This window comes from Syngnathus leptorhynchus, chromosome 11, assembly GCF_054491065.1.
Source record: "Syngnathus leptorhynchus isolate UIUO chromosome 11, UIUO_Slep, whole genome shotgun sequence".
NCBI classification, from domain to species: domain Eukaryota; kingdom Metazoa; phylum Chordata; class Actinopteri; order Syngnathiformes; family Syngnathidae; genus Syngnathus; species Syngnathus leptorhynchus.
Genome location: NC_141205.1, coordinates 421,727 through 442,804, shown reverse-complemented (window position 1 = coordinate 442,804; position 21,078 = coordinate 421,727). Strand labels below are relative to the sequence as shown.

The 21,078-nt window shown below is 47.6% G+C and overlaps 3 protein-coding genes across 15 annotated transcripts; 1 reads left to right on the top strand and 2 right to left on the bottom strand.

The window, feature by feature from the left end:
• Window positions 1-1,078: 1,078 nt before the first annotated feature.
• zbtb40 (zinc finger and BTB domain containing 40) lies at window positions 1,079-5,886 on the bottom strand. Of its 6 annotated transcripts, none has more exons than XM_085923092.1 (13): window positions 5,767-5,886; window positions 5,183-5,374; window positions 4,949-5,030; window positions 4,660-4,822; window positions 4,293-4,468; window positions 3,645-3,855; window positions 3,218-3,571; window positions 2,902-3,108; window positions 2,638-2,802; window positions 2,323-2,537; window positions 2,078-2,237; window positions 1,573-1,814; window positions 1,079-1,429 (listed from the first exon to the last, which is right to left on the bottom strand). In XM_085923092.1, exons 1-13 carry the CDS (start codon window positions 5,787-5,789, stop codon window positions 1,223-1,225), a joined length of 2,397 nt encoding a protein of 798 aa, XP_085779218.1. In that variant the 5' UTR covers window positions 5,790-5,886; the 3' UTR covers window positions 1,079-1,222. The 6 variants fall into 6 exon arrangements, with proteins under 6 accessions (XP_085779218.1, XP_085779219.1, XP_085779214.1 ...); XM_085923093.1 differs by having other exon boundaries at window positions 4,660-4,792; XM_085923088.1 differs by having other exon boundaries at window positions 4,660-5,030.
• Window positions 5,887-6,057: 171 nt separating this feature from the next.
• On the bottom strand, window positions 6,058-15,785 carry usp48 (ubiquitin specific peptidase 48). Of its 8 annotated transcripts, none has more exons than XM_085923086.1 (28): window positions 15,684-15,785; window positions 15,023-15,160; window positions 14,086-14,206; window positions 13,862-14,003; window positions 13,489-13,616; window positions 13,278-13,402; window positions 13,060-13,168; window positions 12,377-12,510; window positions 12,211-12,296; window positions 11,906-12,085; window positions 11,647-11,784; window positions 11,109-11,258; window positions 10,823-11,023; window positions 10,627-10,738; window positions 9,907-10,049; window positions 9,757-9,831; window positions 9,556-9,680; window positions 9,269-9,391; window positions 9,139-9,200; window positions 8,960-9,070; window positions 8,620-8,750; window positions 7,887-7,993; window positions 7,667-7,774; window positions 7,363-7,545; window positions 7,146-7,271; window positions 7,021-7,069; window positions 6,692-6,718; window positions 6,058-6,584 (listed from the first exon to the last, which is right to left on the bottom strand). In XM_085923086.1, the coding sequence occupies exons 2-28, from the start codon at window positions 15,154-15,156 to the stop codon at window positions 6,562-6,564; spliced, it is 3,153 nt and encodes a 1,050-aa protein (XP_085779212.1). In that variant the 5' UTR covers window positions 15,157-15,160; window positions 15,684-15,785; the 3' UTR covers window positions 6,058-6,561. The 8 variants fall into 8 exon arrangements, with proteins under 8 accessions (XP_085779212.1, XP_085779211.1, XP_085779208.1 ...); XM_085923085.1 differs by having other exon boundaries at window positions 15,702-15,785; XM_085923082.1 differs by having other exon boundaries at window positions 8,620-8,729; window positions 15,481-15,770.
• Window positions 15,786-16,439: 654 nt separating this feature from the next.
• Window positions 16,440-21,065, top strand: LOC147048661 (calcium/calmodulin-dependent protein kinase type 1D-like). Its single transcript, XM_085923110.1, has 13 exons — window positions 16,440-16,526; window positions 17,376-17,487; window positions 18,484-18,609; window positions 18,709-18,783; window positions 18,846-18,984; window positions 19,063-19,186; window positions 19,264-19,339; window positions 19,411-19,523; window positions 19,677-19,755; window positions 19,958-20,045; window positions 20,157-20,464; window positions 20,552-20,634; window positions 20,726-21,065. The coding sequence occupies exons 2-12, from the start codon at window positions 17,402-17,404 to the stop codon at window positions 20,616-20,618; spliced, it is 1,281 nt and encodes a 426-aa protein (XP_085779236.1). The 5' UTR covers window positions 16,440-16,526; window positions 17,376-17,401; the 3' UTR covers window positions 20,619-20,634; window positions 20,726-21,065.
• The last annotated feature ends 13 nt before the right edge of the window (window positions 21,066-21,078 follow it).

Here is a 21,078-nt window from a genome sequence, read left to right as displayed (position 1 = left end):
GTCAAATGAATCGATGTCTTTTCTCTTGCCTTAATCTCCTCCCCTTGCCGGCCAGCCAGCCAGCCAGCCAGCCGGCCGGCGCACACGGTCGCATGGTGCAATTAGCCCTTGTCCAATCGACACCAACGGACACTTGAGCGCTTCTTTGCAATGTAGATCTGTGGAGACTCCCGCTCGGCAAAGCGCATTTAAATGTCGTGCCCTCGACTGGCTGGAGGACAGTTGGGAGGTCTCTCTTGACGGCACAAACTCTTGCCTCTCCCGCCACATCATTTGGAAGGGCTCCAGATCGTGCTCTTCAAAACGTTTGAGATCATTTGCTACATTGCTTCTTCATCTCCTTCCCAACTAGCTAATCCTGTCACAATGGTAATTTGCCTGCCCTTGACCTCCTCACAGCACTTGGCCCTCATCATCACCCAGCTCCTATCAGTCCAGACCGGTCCAGTCAGTCTTGGCCCAGAGGCGAGATGACGCCTGAAGGCGCCTGCAGCATTGGGGCCACAGCTGAGGAGTCGGGCGGGGCAGCTGCCAACCACCAGCTACTTCAAGTCCGCCCGGCTGTCCGGATGATTGCGTTTGTCAAGCCGCCACTCCGTGTCAGCCCGTCACGGGCCAGATCACCGTCAATTAGCCGCAAAGGGGGCAGTCTGCTTATGGACGCACAGAAAGTAAAACAGAATGAGAGAGAGCAGAAGGAGGGAGGTGGGGAAGTTACATTAAGAAAAATTACAATGATTCATCACAATTACCTAGCTGTCTTAAGTGGATACTCAGCTTTACATACATACGCACACGTGTCTAATTGAAATACTTTGGAAGACAACAGACTGGGCAAATGGAGACTAAAGATGAGAAGCATGGAGAAGACGCGAGAGAAGATTAAAAAACAAAATTTAATCTCACAGCAGTATCTCAAACTAAAGCTTTGGACTTCGTTGGGGTGGATTTGTGATTTACTGTCTCCCTCTGCCGGTTTAAAGGCAGTATTACCATAATATTTATCAGCTCGGAAGGGCTGATCGGAGTGCCGTGCTCTTTGTGAACTCAATTTGTTTGTTGATGGACATTGGTCATGTTGTGTTTCAAGTTTTTTATTTTTGGTTGTGTGAGGGGAAACAAATAATTTTTATTTCCTAGTACGTGTACACTGGTTGACAACAGTTACTCAATAAAAGACGAAATGGCTTTGTGGTTGTGGAACCAGATGGAAAGAATTCAGCTAAATATCCGACGGTTTGCCTTCACAGATGAACGTAACGGAATTGTTTAAGAGATCATACATGTTGACCTCCACCACCTCGGTCGGGGCGTCGCCGTCCCCTCCGCCTGCCACAGCCACAAAGACCCGCTGGCTCACAGACTGCTGCTGTTCCTCAGCGTTGGCCGACTGCGCCACCTCGCCCTCTTCTTGGTGCACCGTGATCACCTGATCGGGGAGCAAAATTACAGGGCGGGCGTGACTTCTCCATGTTTCCGAGGTGAACGTTTGAGGAAGTCGAAAATTAATTTCCAAGTATAGGTTCCAGTGATGGGCTGCATCAAAGTGAGCGAGCGAGCGAGGGCGCTTACGGTGTGCGCGGCGCCGCCGGAGGCCTCCTCGGCAACCTCCACCTGCGTCTGCTGGGCTTCCACGTGGCAGGAGAGGAGATGCTCCTGCAGCTCCGTCTGGGAGCCGCTGACCAGAGCGCAGAGGGGGCAGACGACTGGATGGGCACTGTTTGTGTGCCGGCCGCAGTTGCGCTCCTTCAATTGCGCGGCCCCGCACAATAGCACTTGACAGTGGACGCAGCGCAAGGTGGATGCCGCCCCTTCTGCCAAGGAGGGAGGGCAGAAGGAAAGAGTGTTGTTCCTCAATCATTCATCGAGTAAGAATAATGTTGTCGTTATTGGCCAGCCACCGGTGGGGGCTCACAAACACACTTGAATGTATTTGCCAGTCAAAAATGTTGACTCCATATTGGCAGTTTTCTGACCTTTTCACCATTACAAGAGAAATGGACATTTTTTTTTTGTCTCGTGGATTTGATTATATCGTGCCGGCGTACTTTGGTTGACATTTTGAGCGATTTGTCACCTTGATGTTCAGCTTCCATGTGTTTGGCCAGGATGGAGAAACAGGGGAAGAACTTGGAGCAGACGTCACACTGAACCAGGGTCTTGACTTGCTGCGCCGTTTGGTTAGCGATGACCTGAGGGTGGTTGGTCCTGTTATGGTACCACAGGCCTGACAGTTGCTGCAGCGATAAAGAGGGAAGGAAGGAAGGAAGGCCATTTCAAAATATGTCCCACGGACGGTGAAACAACGAGGCCTCGTCCTACCTGGTAAGATTTATTGCACAGGTTGCAGACATAGGGCTTGACTCCAGTGTGAATGGACTTGTGATTCTCCAGCAACGCGGCGCTGCTGAAAACTTTGTGGCACGTGTGACACTTGTGCATGGGGTTGACGTGGAGCTCCTCGATGTGCTTCTGATGCTCCTCCAAAGTCTGGAAGCTGAGGGAACACTTCTGACAGCTGAGGGGCTGCGACATGTCTGTCGGGAAGCAGAAAAAAGGGAAGGAAAAAAAAGCTCTCGCGCTCTTTGAACAATCTGCTCACGCTCACTATTTCATGCAAAATGCGTGCGCTCTTACTGTGAAACGTTTGCAAGTGGACAGTCAAGCCGCTGGCTTGGCTGTGGCCTTTTCCACATTCCCGACACACGTAGGGCTTATCGCCCGTGTGCGTCCGCACGTGGCGCGTCAGCTCAATAGACTGAGCAAATACGGCCTTGCAGTACTGACACGCGTACATCTTGCCTAAAAGAAGACGGACGCCAAAGAAAATGGGACTCGGGTGGCGAAGCGGTACGGGCTCTGGCTGGCTGGCTGGCTGCGCGTCCGCGTCCCTATGCTCACCCTCAGAGTGTTTCTTCTTGGTGTGGTAGGCCAAGGCGGCAGCCACTCGGAAGCTCATGTCGCAGTGTTTGCAGCGGTAGGGCTTCTCTCCCGTGTGGAGCCGCATGTGGTTTTTCAAAGAGGAGGTGGCGGGAAACTTGGCGCCGCACGTCTCGCAGGCGTACGGCTTCTCCTCGTAATGCTCCGTCCGCTTGTGGTAGATCATACCTGATCGGTATTGGGATGGAAGGAGCACAGACAGACAGACAGACAGACAGAGCCCCCCCGCGTAAATCAATCAATCATCAATCAATCTCCGTCTCAAGCGCACACTCACCAGAAGGGTGTGCGAAGGTCCGCCCGCAGAGGTCACAGGCTACCTTCCTCTTCTTCTTCTTGTCTCCCGCAGCGGCCGGGTGAGCCTGGCTCAAATGGCGCTGCAAAGCCCGCTTGTTGAGCAGCTTGGCAGGGCACTGCGGACACTGCAGCTGACAATCCTCGGACATGGGGCAGCGCTTCATATGGGCCGTCACTCGGCACTTGTAGGAAAAACTCTTCTTACACCATTGACAACGGTAAGACTTGGAGGAGGACGACGAGTATTCGTCTTTCTCGGGCTCTTCCGCGCTGCTTTGCCCCGACTTGATTCGGACTGGATTTTGACCCGCGCTCTTCTCCATTTTTGAGCCGGCTGTGAAGTCAAGGCAAGTCGTCAGCACCATCGCTGCATCTTTTGAGCTTTTTGACTGCTCACACAAGATTACTTTCAGTCTGGTGTCCATCTGGCTCCTGCGCATTGTCCATCTCCTCCAGCTGAGAGAGCAACGACGCGGAGAAGGAGGAGGGAGCTTCCCGTTGGGCGCTGCGGAGCAGGCTCAGGAGACTTTGCTCACTGACGAGTCCCTTCTCCACTTCCCCCAACAGCTTCGTCACGACTGAGCGCGGGTCAGCTTCTTTACAGCACTCGCAAACTAACTGGGGGGGGGGGGGGGACAACAAAACCAAGAATGTCACAAATCAGTAAATGATTCAAGAAATCCTGTCTGATTTGACTGTTTTGTGAGAAGCCTTTGCAGCCACCGTGTTACACCGTGGAGCTCACTTCATGGCAGGGCAGGAGATGTGATTTGTTTTGTTTTTTTCTCCAAGGTCCTGCTCCCATATTGTGAACAAAGACAAAACAATGTGTATTCCAATCAAGAGTATGAGAAATAAGCCAAATGAACTGAATCCCCTTCAATTGCACACACCGGATGCTGCTTGAGGTGCGGATGCGCTTTCTTTCATGAAGCTCCTAGGTTAGGCTCCTCATTTCAAGACTGGAGCTCCAGTGTGACCTGAGAATGGGTGAGGAGGGATACCTGGAGCTCCAGCTGCTCCAGTGTGACCTGAGAATGGCTGAGGAGGGATACCTGGAGCTCCAGCTTCTCCAGACACCTGTCGGCTGCTTGGCTCAAGAGCTGAACAACGTCGGGCACAACGGCGAGTTGCTCGGTCAGCTGAGAAGAACGCTCCGAGCCGCTGGTAGTTTTGCTGGCTCTCGCGAGGTCTTCGACAACAGTTCCTGTGGCTACGCTTTCTTGTGTCCCTGAGCAGATACCAAAGCTGAACGCTGTGCATCCATCAATCAGTCATATTTTGTAACTCCTTATTTGTGTCTGTCTGAAATTTGTTGGCAGAATATGCGCACAATGAGGGCGGATATTCTTGGAGACGACACGCGACAATTTGAAACTGCCCCGAAGACGCACGGTCGGTGTAAAGTTTTCTTTTTTTTACCTGTAGGCTCCTTTGCAATTTCACTTGCATCTTGACGTGCATTTGTCTCCAACTCATCCTTCACCTGGATCCCACTTTCAGCAGAAGCATCCGAAAGGCCAGGGTTTGGGCTCTGGAGTTTGTTGGTCGGGCTCTGGGTAGAAGGGGGGGAGCCTTGGGGCTGCTGGTTGATAATGTTGGCGAGGACATTTTTAAAGCTCACAGCTACGTCAAGCATCTGCAGACTGTCCGCCGCGGCAATGATGCGGCTGACGTTATGTTTTCCCAAAGGGAGCTTGCCTGTATATACCATGTCCAGAAGACAGGTAAACTCCTGTGAGGAAACCAAAGTGGTGTCGATGGAGACAGTGTCAGAAAAATTCAGCAGCGACCTAAAGGGATACAGAGTTTCTTTTCAATCACAAACAACCACCTTTGTGGCGCTTAGACTATTGGGGAAAACAAAAGCTTTTCAATGAAAATGCAAATACATATCAAGATAGTTTCATCGGACGTTGGAGGTCAAAAGAAAGACTCCCATTACCTGAAAAGCATGCTGGAAGCTGCCAGCACTACTTTATGTGCACGGTGAGGGTCGTCTCCCACGAGAACGGTGCAGTCACAAAAGTGACCCTCTTTTCGCAGGGCCCACAGTTGCTGCATCAACTGGCTGCTGTAGTGAGGGAGTTCGAGCATTTTGTTCATCTGCTCCGGAGAGGAGGAGTGCTCCTCTATCCTTAAGAGAGAGACAGAGAGAGAGACAGATAGAGAGCGAGACAGAGAGAGCGAGACAGAGCGAGAGAGAGGGGACATTGGTTTCAATAGAGGTTTTATTCCACCACACGCCAATTGTGTTTTATTTACGCATTTGAGGAGGTGATACGGGACGAATTTATTTTCATTCGAACCAACAAACATGATAAAGACAATTTGGTGTACAGTCGAAGACGTTCGGGCGGGCTAAAGCTACCTAAGCTCGTTATCCGGCCGGGTACTAGGTACTTGGTGCTAGAGCTATGGAAGCTAAACAAAGGTTCGGGCCGTAGGGAAGGACAGCGATTTAACGGTGACAAAAACGAGCAGAAGCGCCCGCCGCAAATGATGCGCTAGTTCACCGATTGTCTTTACCTTAACACATTCAAATGATCCATTTCTTTATTTAAACGTCGTTGACGGACAACTCCGGAAAGCGCAATAAAGCTTCAAGATTTTTGAACATGGCGACGGTCGCGATGGCGCACGATGACGACATTTCCGGTTCTAGTGCTGCATTCGCGGAATGTGGGGAATCGGACCAGCAACCTCCCTCTAAATTCATTTCGACTCGACGACTTACTTGTTTTGATTTATTGAACGTGCTCATCATGATGACTCTTCCCGTAAAATCACTTTAAAAAATAATTGAGTGAAAAGCGTGCATGATTTGAAAAATAACTTTATTGTCAATAAGAAAAAACAGTGAAAATAACAGTAAACATCACTGTTTGCATACAGATTCAAAGGTTCAACCAATAGAGCTTGCATTGTGTAGGAAATAAGACTGCTATACATACGGGGAGGTAACAATCATACATTATGTGCATTCACGTAACACACCTTGATCATCTCAAGTGAGAAATTCCTTTCCACACCTTGGGACAGAACACTGTAATTTATTCCATAACTTAAAATGCCAAAAGACAAAAAAAGAAAAAAACGTGCAAAAATAAACAAAAGGGGCACGTCTCCACTTAACTGTCTTAATCTGCATTGAAGCAGAAGTGCAACAAGAGTCTAGAAACAATGACTTAAGTAGGAAAAAAATAGGCTTTGAGCATTGTCACTGTCACCATTTAACAATGGCTATTGGGGAAAAAATTCAAGCACTTAACAACACTTCAGTTCAACAAGTTCAGGCCTTTCTTGTCCCAGCGCAAAATGTCTTCAATGACCAAGAAGCCCAGTGCCTGCAAAAAAAAAAAAGATCGAATGAATCAACACACACATCTACTTTGCTACATGACAAGCACCAATAAAGCACGTAAAGAAGATTACATTCAGAGATGATGCTCACCTTTAAAGCCCTCTTCTGGCATTCCCGCTAGAAATGAGGTGGTGAAAAACAACATCCGTTACTTCTCTGATCATTCGAACTATACTAGAGGAACAGTATATCAGAAAAGCTTTTGCCACGTTCGGACTGTCACTTGTAAGGAGGAGGGCAATTATTTGCAAATTGACACATGGGTTAGCCTGGTGCCTTACCACTCACTCACTCACCCACTCACTCACTCACTCACTCACTCACTCACTCACTCACTCACTCACTCACTCACTCACTCACTCACTCACTCACTCACTCACCCACTCACCCAGAGTATTTCGAATCCAAACGAGTCTCACCTTGATAGACGTCATCCAGGGCCGCATAATCAGCTATCGGCTCATCAGCCTGCGATAACGAGAGCCATGCGAGTAACACCGACAAAAGAGCCATTGAATGCTAAAAGCAAGAGCTAGTGACTTACCTTTAGAGAGATGACACTCTCTGGGATGATACCCAAAGTGCCCAACGTGGCTGAGTCGTTTGTCAGACTTTTCCCATCAATGGAGAGGTTTTGGTCAAACGGCGCCACCGAGAAGGCGTGCATAATCTAGTGAGCAAATTCAAATCCAGGTTGAGCTGAGCCAAAGAAGCAAATAGGACACCTGAGGAAAACGCTTGTTTGGGGTGGGTGGCCTTACCTGAATTTTCAGCTCCTTGAGGGTCTGATTTGCAGACACAATGAGGGCTTTTTCGCCTCGGAGTTTCCGGTGCCGAGTGCTTCTCCTGATTCCGCCCAGTTTAGTGGCGTTGCTTTCTGGAGAAGCCGCTCCTTCTGGGATGTTGCTCTCACTTAGTTTAAGTCGCTTTGCACCGTCTTCTGACTGGTGAAATAAGGCGGAATATTAGAGGTTACGGTGCACCTTTGCCAAATTCTTCTTCTGATCTTCTCAGTAGACAGACACGAGCAGAACTAACATTGCCACATTTTCTTGACTTATCTACCTGGCTGAAGTCTGGATCTCTCTCACCAGCTACCTTCGGTTGCTCTTCCTTCTCCTCCTCCGCCTCGGAGCTGCTGGCGTTCATCTCCGGAACCGCTTCTTTCGTCATCTATTCACAAGGCAACAACGTCAGGCAGGTTCCGTTTCCAGGTTGAGTCGCGTGCACGTCAACGATAGTAGCTGCAGCTTTCCGCTCATCGAAATGTATGGATTTGTCATACCCTTTTGTCTTCCACGATTTTGCGGATGTAAATTGTGGCTTGGGTGTACTCTCGGAGGTCTTTCTGTTGCTGGAAAAGGAAGCCCTCTCTGCACTCCCAGCAGAGATCTGAGCGCAACATGAATAATGACCAAAACAAAAACAATCATCCCATTTGAAGCTTGGATTAAAAAGTGCTCGAGGCCTTGCTGGGTAAGGGCAGCAACGACATCAAATTGGGTCAATATCGGATGTCCCTATTTTAGTGTCTAGTCTTGTATTTGCCTAAATTATAGCTTGCCTACGGATGGAAATTGATTTTTTTTTTCCACTTTAGTGACTTGAGTGAGGCGCCGTATGAGAGGAATAGTCCACTGCCCGCCAGGCAGCCCATGAGGCGATGGCAATGGCGACGACTTTTGCTGTTGGAAATCTCAATGCAGTGTTAACATTTCCAAATCCCATTTTGCGGATCTTCATTTATTGCGGGGATCAGTGTACCCTGCCTAGCGCCCAAAGACGGCTGGGATAGGCTCGATGATAAATGAAAAAAAAAAAAGGCAACTTGTAGGACGTTAGGGCACAACAATCAGTAGCCATTGGATGGATTTACTAACCCATAATACGTAGATGGGAATTCCACCTGGCCTACCTCTTTTAAATTGGTTGCTATCTTCTAGTGGAGCATAATGTTGCAAATATGTTGCAGTAGATGCATTAGAAGATGCGCTGTGAAGTGACTTTTGCACTCTTACCGGGCTGAGTGGTATATTTGGCGGTGGGACCCGTGGGCGTCGTCTGTTTGAAGCAGCGGATGGAGATGGGCTGGTCCACCATGAAGAGTTTGCTGATGACCTCCCATTCACTGGGCCAAAGCAGAGCAATGCTGTGACAAAGGCAAATAGTATCAAGCCGCATTCAGGTTATTCATGACCGTCTTGTTTCAAAGTAAGCACTCGGCTGAAATTTTACTTTCATCCATTCTTTTTTTTCCAGCTCACGTTTGCTCCCAATTGGAACATGGTCTGTGTCTGAGTGACACGGTGGATGGAGTAAAACTAGTAAAAATGGGGGAAAAAAAAAAAAAAAACTCACTGTTGTGCATCTCCGTTGATCAGGGAGTCATAGGTGAACATGAAGCCTCCATGCGGACATACCAGGAGGCTGTTGCCCACGCTGGACACTGGGGACGATTTGGTGGGTCTCCTGGGAGGGAGGACAAAAACGTTTTGTCGTCTGAGAAGGCCTTTGGTTGGCTGCCCTTAAAGACCTACCTGATAAATTTTCTCCACTCGTCCACAAAAAACAGAGGAACAACGTAGAGGATGTCTGTGTCCTGGGAATTGAGAGAACAAGGGATTTTGTCATGGAGTCCATCCAGCACACTACAACTGACGTTGTTACCTGAGGCCACTTGGTGAGGGTTGGCCGGTTCTTCTCATGGAAGAGGTTGAGTAGCTGGTTCTTCTGGTCCAGAGCCATCATTTTACTCACAGCTTCATTGTCCTTTTCTTCCTGTTCCAGTGTCTGGACGCAAAAGGAGGAAAAGTTTGAAGGCTCACTTTACACAAGGAGGCTGGGCTGGCTGTCATTTGGTAGTGAGTGAGTGCAACATTAAGAAACGTGGGAAACATCTCCTTCCATCTATCAAAACGCTACATACAAACAACTCATCAGCAGCTTCCACTTACCAGACACTGCTGACAGGGACTTTGGTCTTGGGTATATTCAAGGGCTTTGGGGAAATATGCTCGGAGCTTGGTCCAAACTTCAGAAGATACAAGCTTGCGTTCAGTGTCCACAATACTCAGACCTCCTTGATGCAAGCGACAGACAACCATTGGCATTTATTAAGCCACGTCACAGAAAGTATCCGTACACGGTGAACATACCGTGACTGCAGACAATGTCGTCATTAAATGTCTTCATCTCCTCCTCGTTGCCCTCGGAGACCTCAGGGCTGCAATCTAGGAGAAGTTTCAAACGAGTCCGGTCCCAATACGGTCGTTCTTGGATGCGGTTGAGTTGCAAACTTTTCCTACCTTGGCTGTTGTTGCCATGTGGTCCATTGCCATTGCTCTGACCATTGCTTGGTTGGCTTTCATGTTCATCCTTCTCCAGTTGCTCCAGAGCCAACTGCCTCCAACTGCGCAGGGAGGCTTTGCCCACCCAGAAACCTTCTCCGCTGACAGACAAAAATGTTCACGTCTAAGCGCTGACAGACAAAAAAAGGATTTGTCTCCAGAATGGCTGGATTTCATACGTTGTCCCAAAGTGCGCTTGATAAAGCAGTTGATGTATTTTTGACTCCCCTAGATGGCTCTCGCCGTTCAACATGCTGACAGGACACTGACTTGCCATTTGTTAAAAGACCCTGCCGCCCTCCGTCTAGGGGAGTCGAAAAAGAAAACACAACTGGTTCATGAAGCAAATTGAAATCAAACTTTTCTTTCTGGGCTTCTTTCATTTTGTCCATTTCAGAGAGCGCAATATTCTGTGCATCTCCGGTCAAAAATTCTCTAAACTAGCTGGCGTCCAAGAGGTTGTCTCTGAAAAGTGGAAAGTTAATTGGTTATTGGATTATTTTCTATGCGAAATATTAGAACTGGTCTCTGACTACCAAAAACAATCAGAATCAGTTGGGCCCTTAAACAAGTGAATCCAAATCTTATGTACGTGACTTTGTGTGGGTCTTGGCATGTGAAGAAATGGACAATAAAGCAGACTTTGACTTTGAATCCAAATCTTATGTGCATGATCACCTGATTGTACGTTTGACCAGATTGGACACTTCCTTGTAGTCCTCGTTGAGTTGATTCTTCAGACGCAGCACCCTGCATCGCTGTTGCACACATTCTCGGCACAGAGTAGAGCCTGCCGTTTAGGAGGTACACGCATTTGTCACGCAAACGGCCGATCGATGGGCTTTGTCCAGTCAGTCCCGGCGATCGATCCTACCGTCCAGCCGCGGCCCTCCGCCGTAGCGTTCGTACAGGACCCGCCCGGCCGTCTGAGAAACTCTCTTGGCGTCTCCCACTTTGTCTGGATGCAGTTTGCCGTGAGAACACAGGAAATGGGAGTTGTCAATTTTCTTGGTGGCGGTTGAGTCATCCAACCACTTCTTCAACCAATCCAGAGGTATGAACTCGTAGGGCTCTCCTGCGGAAAAGGACAAAAGAAGGTTTGGGCCACACCTAGCAAACGAGAGTACTCGGTGGGTCGGGGGAATACGTCGTCCACTGACCGTCGGGAGCGGGCAACAGCTCGTACAGCTCCCTGACTTCTTCGTGCTTGGCTTTGCCCTTATCCACGCTCTGTTTCCTCATGTCTGACATTTCACTGCACCACTCTTCAAATTTATGGTTGTCTTGGTCCACTAGCCTCTGAAGGAACTCTTGAGTGTGGGGGGGGAAAGGAGGCAAAGAAAGCTCAGATAAGATGGGCCAGCCAGGCAGACAGACAGAACGACATTGTCAGCATGTTTAGGACCAATGTCCAGGTCAGACTCCCTCCCCAATGTAAGCCAAACGTGCGTGGTGGCCAATTTGAACTTTTGCAACCGAGCCGTTGCTTACTTTTTCTTTTGTGTCACACGTTCACCTTTTCATCCATTTTCTGTACGTCTTTTCCCCTCGTGGGCATCTTCAGTCCACTTTTTTTTTAAATTATTACTGATCAGGAGTAGCAAGGGAGTCATTGTGTGTCATGTAGTTTGAGCAGATTGTTTTCTCATTCATTGATACAAAAAAAAAAAAGAAAAAAATACTAATAATCGAGCCCACCGGGAACTTCAACTACGGTCGTGGAGGGATCTACGGGCTCCTCTTCCTGGATCTTGTACACCAACATGTAGGCATTTCGGGAGCAGTGGTAGCCTTTACTGCACTTTGGTTTTCGGGTCTGAGACTTTACCGTTTCAGCTGAGACCAAAGAGAAAGTAGCAAACACGTTATGACTGCTTTTCTTTTTTGCAAACAGCGAGAAAAGAAAAGCGAGACATCGAAGAAAGCAAACTAGGCTCCCGGTGGGATCGCCGCTTACCAATATCATCTTCCGTACCCAACTGCAGCTTCTTGCCTTCCATCCTTTCAATTTCTTCATCATTAAATTTGTACCAGTCGCTGGTACGAGCATCTTTCACATGAGCGATATAATGTCCCGAGTAGGCACTGATGCCGCGATGGATCAGCACCGCGCTCAGTTCATACACGCACTTCTGATCTACAAAGGCAAGCCACAAGGCACAGTTTGCCGCTTCAGTATTTGGACATGGAAAACGGAGTTGCGATTGAGGCTCAGCAAAATGCCAGCCGAAGCACACGGCAGAAGAGGGTATCTGCAAATACCTTTTGTAACTTCAAAAAAAGGCGCCATGTCGAGTTGCTCGGGGAAACTGATGTAGGTGTTGAGTTTCTTCTTGTGGCCTGTTTGTCTAGAGATGACAGACATCACAGAAGCTGTCACTAAGCTGATAGCAATATCTGAGCTTGCAAAAGATGAGCTTGGACAAACCTGTCAAAGACAAAGCGCATGAGTTGCAGGTTGAGGGTGGGCGGGAGACTGCGCAGTCTGATCCGCCGGGTCGCGCTCTGTTTACTTTGACAGGTTTCACAAAAGTAGCGGTTGTCTCCATCTAGTTTCTCATCCTGAAAAGCAAAAACATACGGGTCGAACGTGTGAAATATGACAAGGGGACCATGTCGGATCATCGCAACGTGTTATGTATAGAACGATATATGCTGTAGATGGATCCAAAGTCTTGGTTTTTTTCTTTTTAGAAAGCCGTGTTTTTAGGCCGCCTTTGTTAAGCTCATTAAGGGGTCCGTTTGCTCCGCCCAAATCTGTTGGCCTTTGATGAAAATACGCAGAGGACAATGTCAGGAGGATTGAGTACGTCATTTTGATGCCATGTGAATTGGATGAATAGAAAGCAGCCATTTGGTTCTACTCCTGGATCTGGATCAAAAAGCATCCATTGTAATAAAGCAGTCGTAAAGACATTATGATCTTGTTATTATCTAACGCCTTGCAATTGGTCAGAGAAATTCATCCAATCACTTGCGCTACGGCGCGAGTTCTTTTGCTTTCGAAGGTCCATTTCAAATCAAATGTTGTTATTTGTGACAATGGGGTCCATGACCACAGAGCATTATTTCCGGGACTCCTGTGTTCAGGTTACTCGGAACTTAACCCACCTTCAGAAACTCTGTAACACATTCTGTAAGGTTCTTGTGGCCTTGAATGTTCAATTCCAGTTCGTAGAATCTGGAGGGCAGCGCAGACGATCGTCCGCATTGGTCACAGCTAGAAAACAACAGTGAGTGCAAAATGTTTGTTTATTCGTGGGAATAAATGCATTTGGGGGGGGGGGGGGCTGGTCTTGAAGTGACAATTGGCCGGTGGATTTGCTTACACAGTTACATAGGAGAACTGTCCACAGAATTGCTGCTGAATGACATTTTGCAAGGTGGGGCTCTTCTGCTTGGACAACGTGTCCTCCAACAATGACAAGAAGAGCTTTGAAAATTCTTGGGCATCCTGAAAGAGAGAGAGAGAGAGAAAAGAAGGACTTTGGTGCTTTGCTTTGTGGAGTCTTGACTGGGGCATCCATCAGAGGCTCTTACTTGCTGCTGCCCAGTGTCTAGGCCAAGAGCTTTAACCAGCCCCGAAGGATCAATGTATTTTCTGTTGCTGTTCTGTAGTAGTGCAAACAAATACTGTAGATGCTCACAAATGGACTGAGGTTCATAATCTGAAAGATACAATCATATGTCAAAGTAGTGTGCATGGAATTCTACATCATCAGCTATGATGGCAACAAGCGCTTTGGGTTCTAAAAAAGCCCATGGATGAAACGTTGCCGCTCAACACGCTAGGCGAGGCGAGCGAGGCTTCTGTTGCAACATGGTTGATGGAGTGATAGCACTGATACGTGCTGTGGGAGATCAACACAACCAAACAAACAAAGCAATGTGGCAGCGCAATTTATTCTTCTACCTGACTCTATGTTGTGTTCTTGCGCACGGGAATTGTAGCACTGATAGAGGCTTTTTCGTAACTCAAGGTTGTGGAACCACACTTGCAGGAAGGTGTTGACGTAACACGTGGCTCCTAGGTTGGTCAAACCAACAAACGTATTCTGTAAGAGACACGCAAACAAAGACACATGACTATTCAAACAAAGTACTGTGCACAGTGATTGAAGCGATCAAGTACTGTACCTTATCTCTACGTTCTGAATTTGGGTCATCGATATTGTGGAATGCATTTTCATCAATCTCCCCAAGCCACGTCTGTTCACCAATGCCAACGAGACAGTTGGGGTTTCCTTTGCAGTTTCTCCTGAAAAGTCATGACGTCGAAACCCTCCTTCAAATAGCGATTGCATACGCAGGCTAACAATGCGCATGCACCGAAAGACGAGTCACCGTTTCAGATTCATTTCATTTGACTTCTTCAGGCTAAATGTGATGTCTATTGATGTCATTTGGCGCTATGTCGCGATACAGAGTCCGGGCAGGCAGGCATTATGTGGGTGGGTGAGAATGCCACATCAAAGAACGTCAACTTGCGTGATGCCAATGCCTACTACCAGACTGCCTGCCTGCGTGCGTGGCTGGCTGGCTGCCTGCGTGGCTGGCTGCCTGCGTGGCTGGCTGCCTGCGTGGCTGGCTGCCTGCGTGGCTGGCTGCCTGCGTGGCTGGCTGCCTGCGTGGCTGGCTGCCTGCCTGCTTGCCTGCCTGCTTGCCTGCCTGCTTGCCTGCCTGCTTGCCTGCCTGCTTGCCTGCCTGCTTGCCTGCCTGCTTGCCTGCCTGCTTGCCTGCCTGCTTGCCTGCCTGCTTGCCTGCCTGCTTGCCTGCCTGCTTGCCTGCCTGCTTGCCTGCCTGCTTGCCTGCTTGCCTGCCTGCTTGCCTGCCTGCTTGCCTGCCTGCTTGCCTGCCTGCTTGCCTGCCTGCTTGCCTGCTTGCTTGCCTGCTTGCCTGCCTGCTTGCCTGCCTGCCTGCCTGCCTGCCTGCCTGCTTGCCTGCCTGCTTGCCTGCCTGCTTGCCTGCCTGCTTGCCTGCCTGCTTGCCTGCCTGCTTGCCTGCCTGCTTGCCTGCCTGCCTGCTATTCATTCAATGTTATCGATGATGACATTTGGGCGACCGACATACGTACCTGCAGGTTCCCCTCTTGCAGACAGGAAGACTGACCCGGTACGCCAGCTCGATATGCTCTTGACCGATATCTTCAGGTTTGACCGATGTCACCCAACGCCAAGCCGCTTTCTCCAACTGTAAGCGTGGTGCCATAGTCCTGGGGTTTCAAGTTGAGCAAATAAAAAGAATAAAGAAAAGTGCACGCCAACTCAACGCAATGTCATGAGAATGATCAGACTTCGCGATCAAATGCTAACGCAGCAATGCGTAATCACTTCGGAAGCAGCCTTGCGCCGATTGCTACGGGGCGCTACCCGGGTTTAGCCAACGAAAGGATATTAGCAACATTGAACTCCCCACGTCGCATCGGAAAGAAAGAAACACACAGAGTAAACGGCAAAGTTGCCAAAGAACCGCACTGCGTCTCGACTAGTTTGGGCTCGTTAACTTGCTAAACGTAGCATAGCGCAAGCCGACCTTGTTTGCATTGCATTTAAGTCCATTGAACGCGAACGACTTTGGAGAAGGGCAGCTCATATCGAACCTTGCGTCACCAATTGGTTCGTGTCACTTTACATTTTATTGAATTTTATTTCAGATTTATCGTCCTTGTGTTCGTAGAGATGGTCAGTGAGCTAGCTAAAATTGTGCACGGCGTCAATAAATGACGTAGTAACAACCCTGGAAGAGGAAGCTACTTCTGATGCTGCTGCTGCTGTTGCTGCGGATGATCCTGCTGCTCCTGTTCCTGCTACTGTTCTTCTTCGTCGTCGTCGTCGTCGTCTTCCTCTCGGTGTTGAAATGCGCTTCGCCAACTGGAATAGTATATTACCGCCACCTATAGTTCGCCAACATTTAGCATTTCTTTTTTACTGCGCCTTTATATGTAGTATTGAACCAATTTTATTTTCTGCTTTTTCATGTAATTATGGTAAACACTGATCACGAATATAGTGTCCACGGTCCGTGTAGCCTACGTTCGTTGCATTTTTATTTCAAGAAATATACTAGAATGGCCCAACGCAACCTGTCATATGCAACCTGTGAAACCTTCGACATCTTTATTTGAAATAAAGGTCATCAATTCTTTCTGAGAATAAAAGATGGGCACTTGATGTTGAGAATGTTTGTTTGCGCATTGTCTTTCTTTCTTTCTCTTAATTACAAATAGTTTGACAGACCACCATCCATATGGAGTTCCAAAGTTGAATGAATTCATCACACAACGATGGCATAGCACTCAAAGTTGAATTAATCACACAATTATAGCATAAGGAGATGGCAGAATTGGATTTGTATTAGCTATAATGTTTCAAAATCATTCCAAAAAAATCACAATATATTTGACTTGGTTTTCTCGAGTCGTTTGGCTGTGGGAGTCGCGACGATGATGATGATGACGATGACGATGATGAAGAAGCTCCGCCCCGTGATGGTAAAAGGCTGCGCACTTGTTGCAAAAGTCAGGTACCGTCCAGGATACCTCCCTCAGTGATCCCATCCGTCACCCACCGCTCCACAAGGTAAACTACCTTTGCATTATTGCCACTAGCCTCGTTTGAGTAGTAGATGTTTTCAAATCAAATGTGCGCAACTAACCTTCAATTTAGACAGAAAAGTAATTTTGCATTCCTTCATATTGGTCACAATTGGATTGAAATGTGCTGAATCCTTGAATTGAGTTGAAGAACATCCAGGCACACAAATGATGTATCTGACACAATTTACACATTTAATTGGCTTTTTGAAAACAACCACATACAAAGTGAGTTTAGCACACTGTATCTGTGTATATAAACGTTCCGAATGTAAATAGGAGTTGTTTTGCCCATGGCTGGATGGACGGATGGAAAATACATTTCTTCTCATGGAAAATGCATTCATCATACTGTAAGCATAATAGCTAGATGGAAGATGGGTGAAGAATGACAGATTCTATTGTTCCTGCAATGATTCGTTTTCAAAGTTTTGACATTGAGCCCTTGGAATAATTTGGCACGTCCATGGGATGAACCGACCCAGTTCCGTTATGGAATCAGGCGTTAATCCATTCCTTCAGAAGACCCATGAGCAGCTAAGCGAGGTGGCAGATACAGTAGATGTCAGAAGCTTAAGCAACCGCTGCTATCTAATCCACTACCTTTTTGAATGCCGTGCAACTGATTGGTACAAAAGGGCTTTACTTAGCTGGGACTAACCTCCCCCACCCGTGGACATGCAACCATTTATGTAAGCAAAGTCAAAAGGGAACATCCAAATTCAAAATGAACGACTGTAGATCCAATGCTTTGCACACGTCATACGCATTTCTTCCTTCCTTGATGAATATTTTGAATCTAATCTGTGCGCGTTTAAAATGTCCCGCCTTTCAGGAGTCTACGGCAACGTCAGAGCCAAGATGGGGCGGAAGGAGATTGTGTGCAGTTGGAAGAAACCCGTCAATAACATCAAGGATGTGTTTGACTTCAAGGGCAAGATGGGATCGTAAGTAAGCACGCAAATCCACCGGGTTTGGGCCAAATAGCCTCAGCTTTTGCAATACAAGGAAGGCTGCTATTTCCAGTCAGTCCAAATATCCAAAAGAGGACACCCCATGCAGGCTCAGAACGGCACAGGTTTAAGGATAATCCTCTCATGGCCTGCCTTCCTTCCTTCCTTGCGCACAGCAGACTTTATCAATGGAAAGAAACTCTGATACACTCTCAGATCCAGGCTGGCCCATTTTCACATACACCATATGTATTGCCAACACATTGAATGATCACATGATCGAGCATTCATGCAGACTTGATGAAATGTTTCATGATTTTGATCCACCAAACTGTAAATACATACAATAGAAGGAAGGATGAGTAGCTAGATAAGAATATAGTATGAGTTCAAGCAAAGTGCCACGCTGTCACTTGGCCATCCATCCATCCATCCATCCATCCATCCATCCATCCATCCATCCATCCATCCATCCATCCATCCATCCATCCATCCATCCATCCATCCATCCATCCTCACATTGTTGGCCTGATAACAAAGAAATGCAACACTTCATGCTAATCCCGTTACCTCATTGCTGTCAAGCTGCTTCAAGTACTCTGGCTGTGAATACTAAGCACGTCAGTCCTGATCGCTGACGTCAGTCAGGCTGGAACATCCTAGCCACACTTGCTTATAGGATTAGCAGTCTCCCTCAATAGTATTTATGTAACGTAGAATGGCGGCGGGCTCTACTTTATTATGTTGATGTGGTACAGTATTTTGCTCGGGCAAACATTCATTGATTGATCGTGTCCGGCATGATTATATTTGTTGATATACATGACATATTTATCTTGAATTATGTAATGGATCGATCATATCTATTATCATTGGAATCAATACGATATATTATACAAATGATGATAGATGTTATATTGGACGTTTACGGAAGAATGTGATTGGCTGATGTGTCCATTTTGCCAGCTTTTCTGCCATTGTTTTGCGCAGGGGGTCCTTTTCCGAAGTTTTCATGGTGAGAGAGAAGAAAACGGGGAAATTGTTTGCTCTGAAATGTCTGAAGAAAAAGCACCTCACCCACAGCAACCTGGAAAACGAAATTAACGTTTTAAAGAGGTAAAGCGCAGACCACTGAAAGATTCTTACGACTTTGGGCAGCCTTGGGGTTTTTTCTCTCCGTGGTCGCTGACCTGTGCATATTTGCTCTGGTTTCAGGATAAAGCACGACAACGTGGTGGGGCTGGAGGATTTTTACGAGAGCCGGACACACTATTACCTGCTCATGCAACTGTAAGTGGAGATGATGGCAGGCATCCCCTCAAAAGCAAAAACGTTTTGCGATTTGCGCGCAGGGTGTCAGGTGGGGAGCTATTTGATCGGATCGTAGAGAAAGGAGTTTTCACCGAGAAGGATGCCAGCCTGGTGATCAAACAGGTGCTGGAGGCTGTTAGCTACCTGCACCAAAACAGTATTGTGCACAGGGACCTCAAGGTAAACACACACAAAATACAACCGGACGTTTTCCGATGATCAAGCCCCCCCCCCCCCCCCCTTTTGGGGCCCGAGTAGCCCGAGAACCTGCTGTACTACGACGACGACCAAGATGCGAAGATCATGGTTAGCGACTTTGGCCTTTCCAAGACCTTGGAGCACGGGGTGATGTCCACAGCATGCGGTACACCGGGATATGTCGGTGAGGCATACACAGCAAAATACAAAAGATTTGGTTCTTACCTGCATGATTATCATCATGAGCATTTTTCTTCCTAGCTCCAGAGGTTTTGGCCCAAAAACCATACAGCAAAGCCGTTGACTGTTGGTCCATCGGAGTCATTACGTACATCTTGTAAGTCCCTTTTTTTGACCTGATCCTAACGACGCGGTCATTCATACAATCATTGCCGTCTTGATTGATAGGCTCTGTGGATACCCTCCATTCTTTGAGGACAATGAGACGCGGCTCTTTTCAAAGATCATGAGAGCTGACTACGCCTTTCACTCTCCCTTTTGGGATGACATCTCCGAGTCGGGTAGGTACAAAATGTTGTGAAAAGAAAGCATCATTACTGTGTTGAATGCGCCGATAGAAAGAGTGATGATGTTGGTGATGAAAGGGTATGTTGGGTGTTGGATTTGTTCAACTTCTGGGGCAGTGTTTATCGATCTCTTTGATGTCTTCACAGCGATCGACTTTATTAAGAATATGATGGAGAAAAATCCCCTGAAACGATTCACCACTGAACAGGCCCTGCGGCACCCATGGTGCGCCCCCTCAATTGACCTCATCAAGTCAAAGCCAATCTATCTATCTATCTATCTATCTATCTATCTATCTATCTATCTATCTATCTATCTATCTATCTATCTATCTATCTATCTATCTATCTATCTATCTATCTATCTATCTATCTATCTATCTATCCTTGGATATCTATCCTGCATAGTCACTGTATTGTTGTTACAGGATCGCTGGAAAAACAGCTAAGGACTTGGATATTTACCGTTCGGTCTGCGAGCAGATGGAACGGAACTTTGCCAAATCGAAATGGAAGGTCAGTAACAGCGCCACAGACAACTGACTGATCCTTCTGCTGTTCCGCATGTCAACTCAAAGGAACGTTACACTGTCGTAAGTTTTTTGTTTTTGTATTCTTTGTCAACAGCAAGCCTTCCACGCCAGCGCCGCCATCTACCACATGAAGAAACGCCACAGGGAGCACTGCTCCGCCGCTCTCTCACTGCCCCACATCATTGTCCAGACCTCGTCGTCTCAGAGTGACCTCCAACGTCTGGGATCCGGCAGTGATGAAGTTGTGGACCCAAATGGAAATCCTCTCCGCGCCTCCCATCATCTGACTAACGGGAGTCTCTGCCCTCCTCTGAGAGGTCCTCATTGTGAAGCCAAGTACCTGCTAGCAGAACCAACAGAGGTCCACTCTGCGGACTCCGAGAATGACACGACATCCAAAAGGTCCGAAATGCAGCGATACGTCTCCATCGACGAGGATGTTGGCTCGGATATTAGCCTCTAAAGATGATTGCTGTCTGTGCCTCGTAGCCCGGGAGCCGCCGTGGGTGAGAGAAAGGAGGAGCCGCTTCAGTCTGGTGTTTGTTCTGTCATGTGATTGACCCCATTGCCGTGTAAGTCAATGCTTTTTTTTCTCCTTGCTTGACAAGAATGAAAACTTTGCTGCGTGCTTCTGAAACACCCATTTGTTATCTCCAATTTCAGAGAGCCGCTCGACTCGTCTCGTCGCAAAATCTTTTCTCGTGACTGACAACTTGGATTGAAATGTTCATTTGAAGTTGATGACTTTCATCTGTCAAAGAGCCCCATTTTGATGAGATTCCCATCAATTCGGAGCTTTGGAATATGCAAGCATCTGAAAGCTTTTGGAATGTGTTTTCTTTCTGCCCGCCCCCACCCAGCCATTTGTCACGTTTTGATCAGCATTTTGGATATTTGTGGGTTGGGCCGGGGCTCCACTGTACAGCGTGTGAAATGAGTGAATTGAAGTGCCACAGCTCGGAAGAAAAAGTCTGTTTTTTTTCTCAATAAAAACAGATGAGTCTTTCTGTTTCTTC

Excerpts from the sequence above, each read along its gene's own strand:
- zbtb40 (XM_085923088.1), bottom strand. The coding sequence starts at position 5,789 with ATGGATCATTTGAATGTGTTAAG. Across the intron at positions 2,803-2,901 it reads CAAGAAGAAACACTCTGAGG|GCAAGATGTACGCGTGTCAG; the intron begins GTGAGCATAGGG and ends GTCTTCTTTTAG. Across the intron at positions 2,238-2,322 it reads TGTGCAATAAATCTTACCAG|CAACTGTCAGGCCTGTGGTA; the intron begins GTAGGACGAGGC and ends TTATCGCTGCAG.
- usp48 (XM_085923080.1), bottom strand. The coding sequence starts at position 15,506 with ATGGACTTAAATGCAATGCAAACAAG. Across the intron at positions 7,546-7,666 it reads GAGATCCAGACTTCAGCCAG|TCAGAAGACGGTGCAAAGCG; the intron begins GTAGATAAGTCA and ends TTATTTCACCAG. Across the intron at positions 6,585-6,691 it reads GCCAGAAGAGGGCTTTAAAG|GCACTGGGCTTCTTGGTCAT; the intron begins GTGAGCATCATC and ends TTTTTTTTGCAG.
- LOC147048661 (XM_085923110.1), top strand. The coding sequence starts at position 17,402 with ATGGGGCGGAAGGAGATTGTGTGCAGTTGGAAGAAACCCGTCAATAAC. Across the intron at positions 18,985-19,062 it reads TTGTGCACAGGGACCTCAAG|CCCGAGAACCTGCTGTACTA; the intron begins GTAAACACACAC and ends GGGCCCGAGTAG. Across the intron at positions 20,046-20,156 it reads TTGCCAAATCGAAATGGAAG|CAAGCCTTCCACGCCAGCGC; the intron begins GTCAGTAACAGC and ends CTTTGTCAACAG.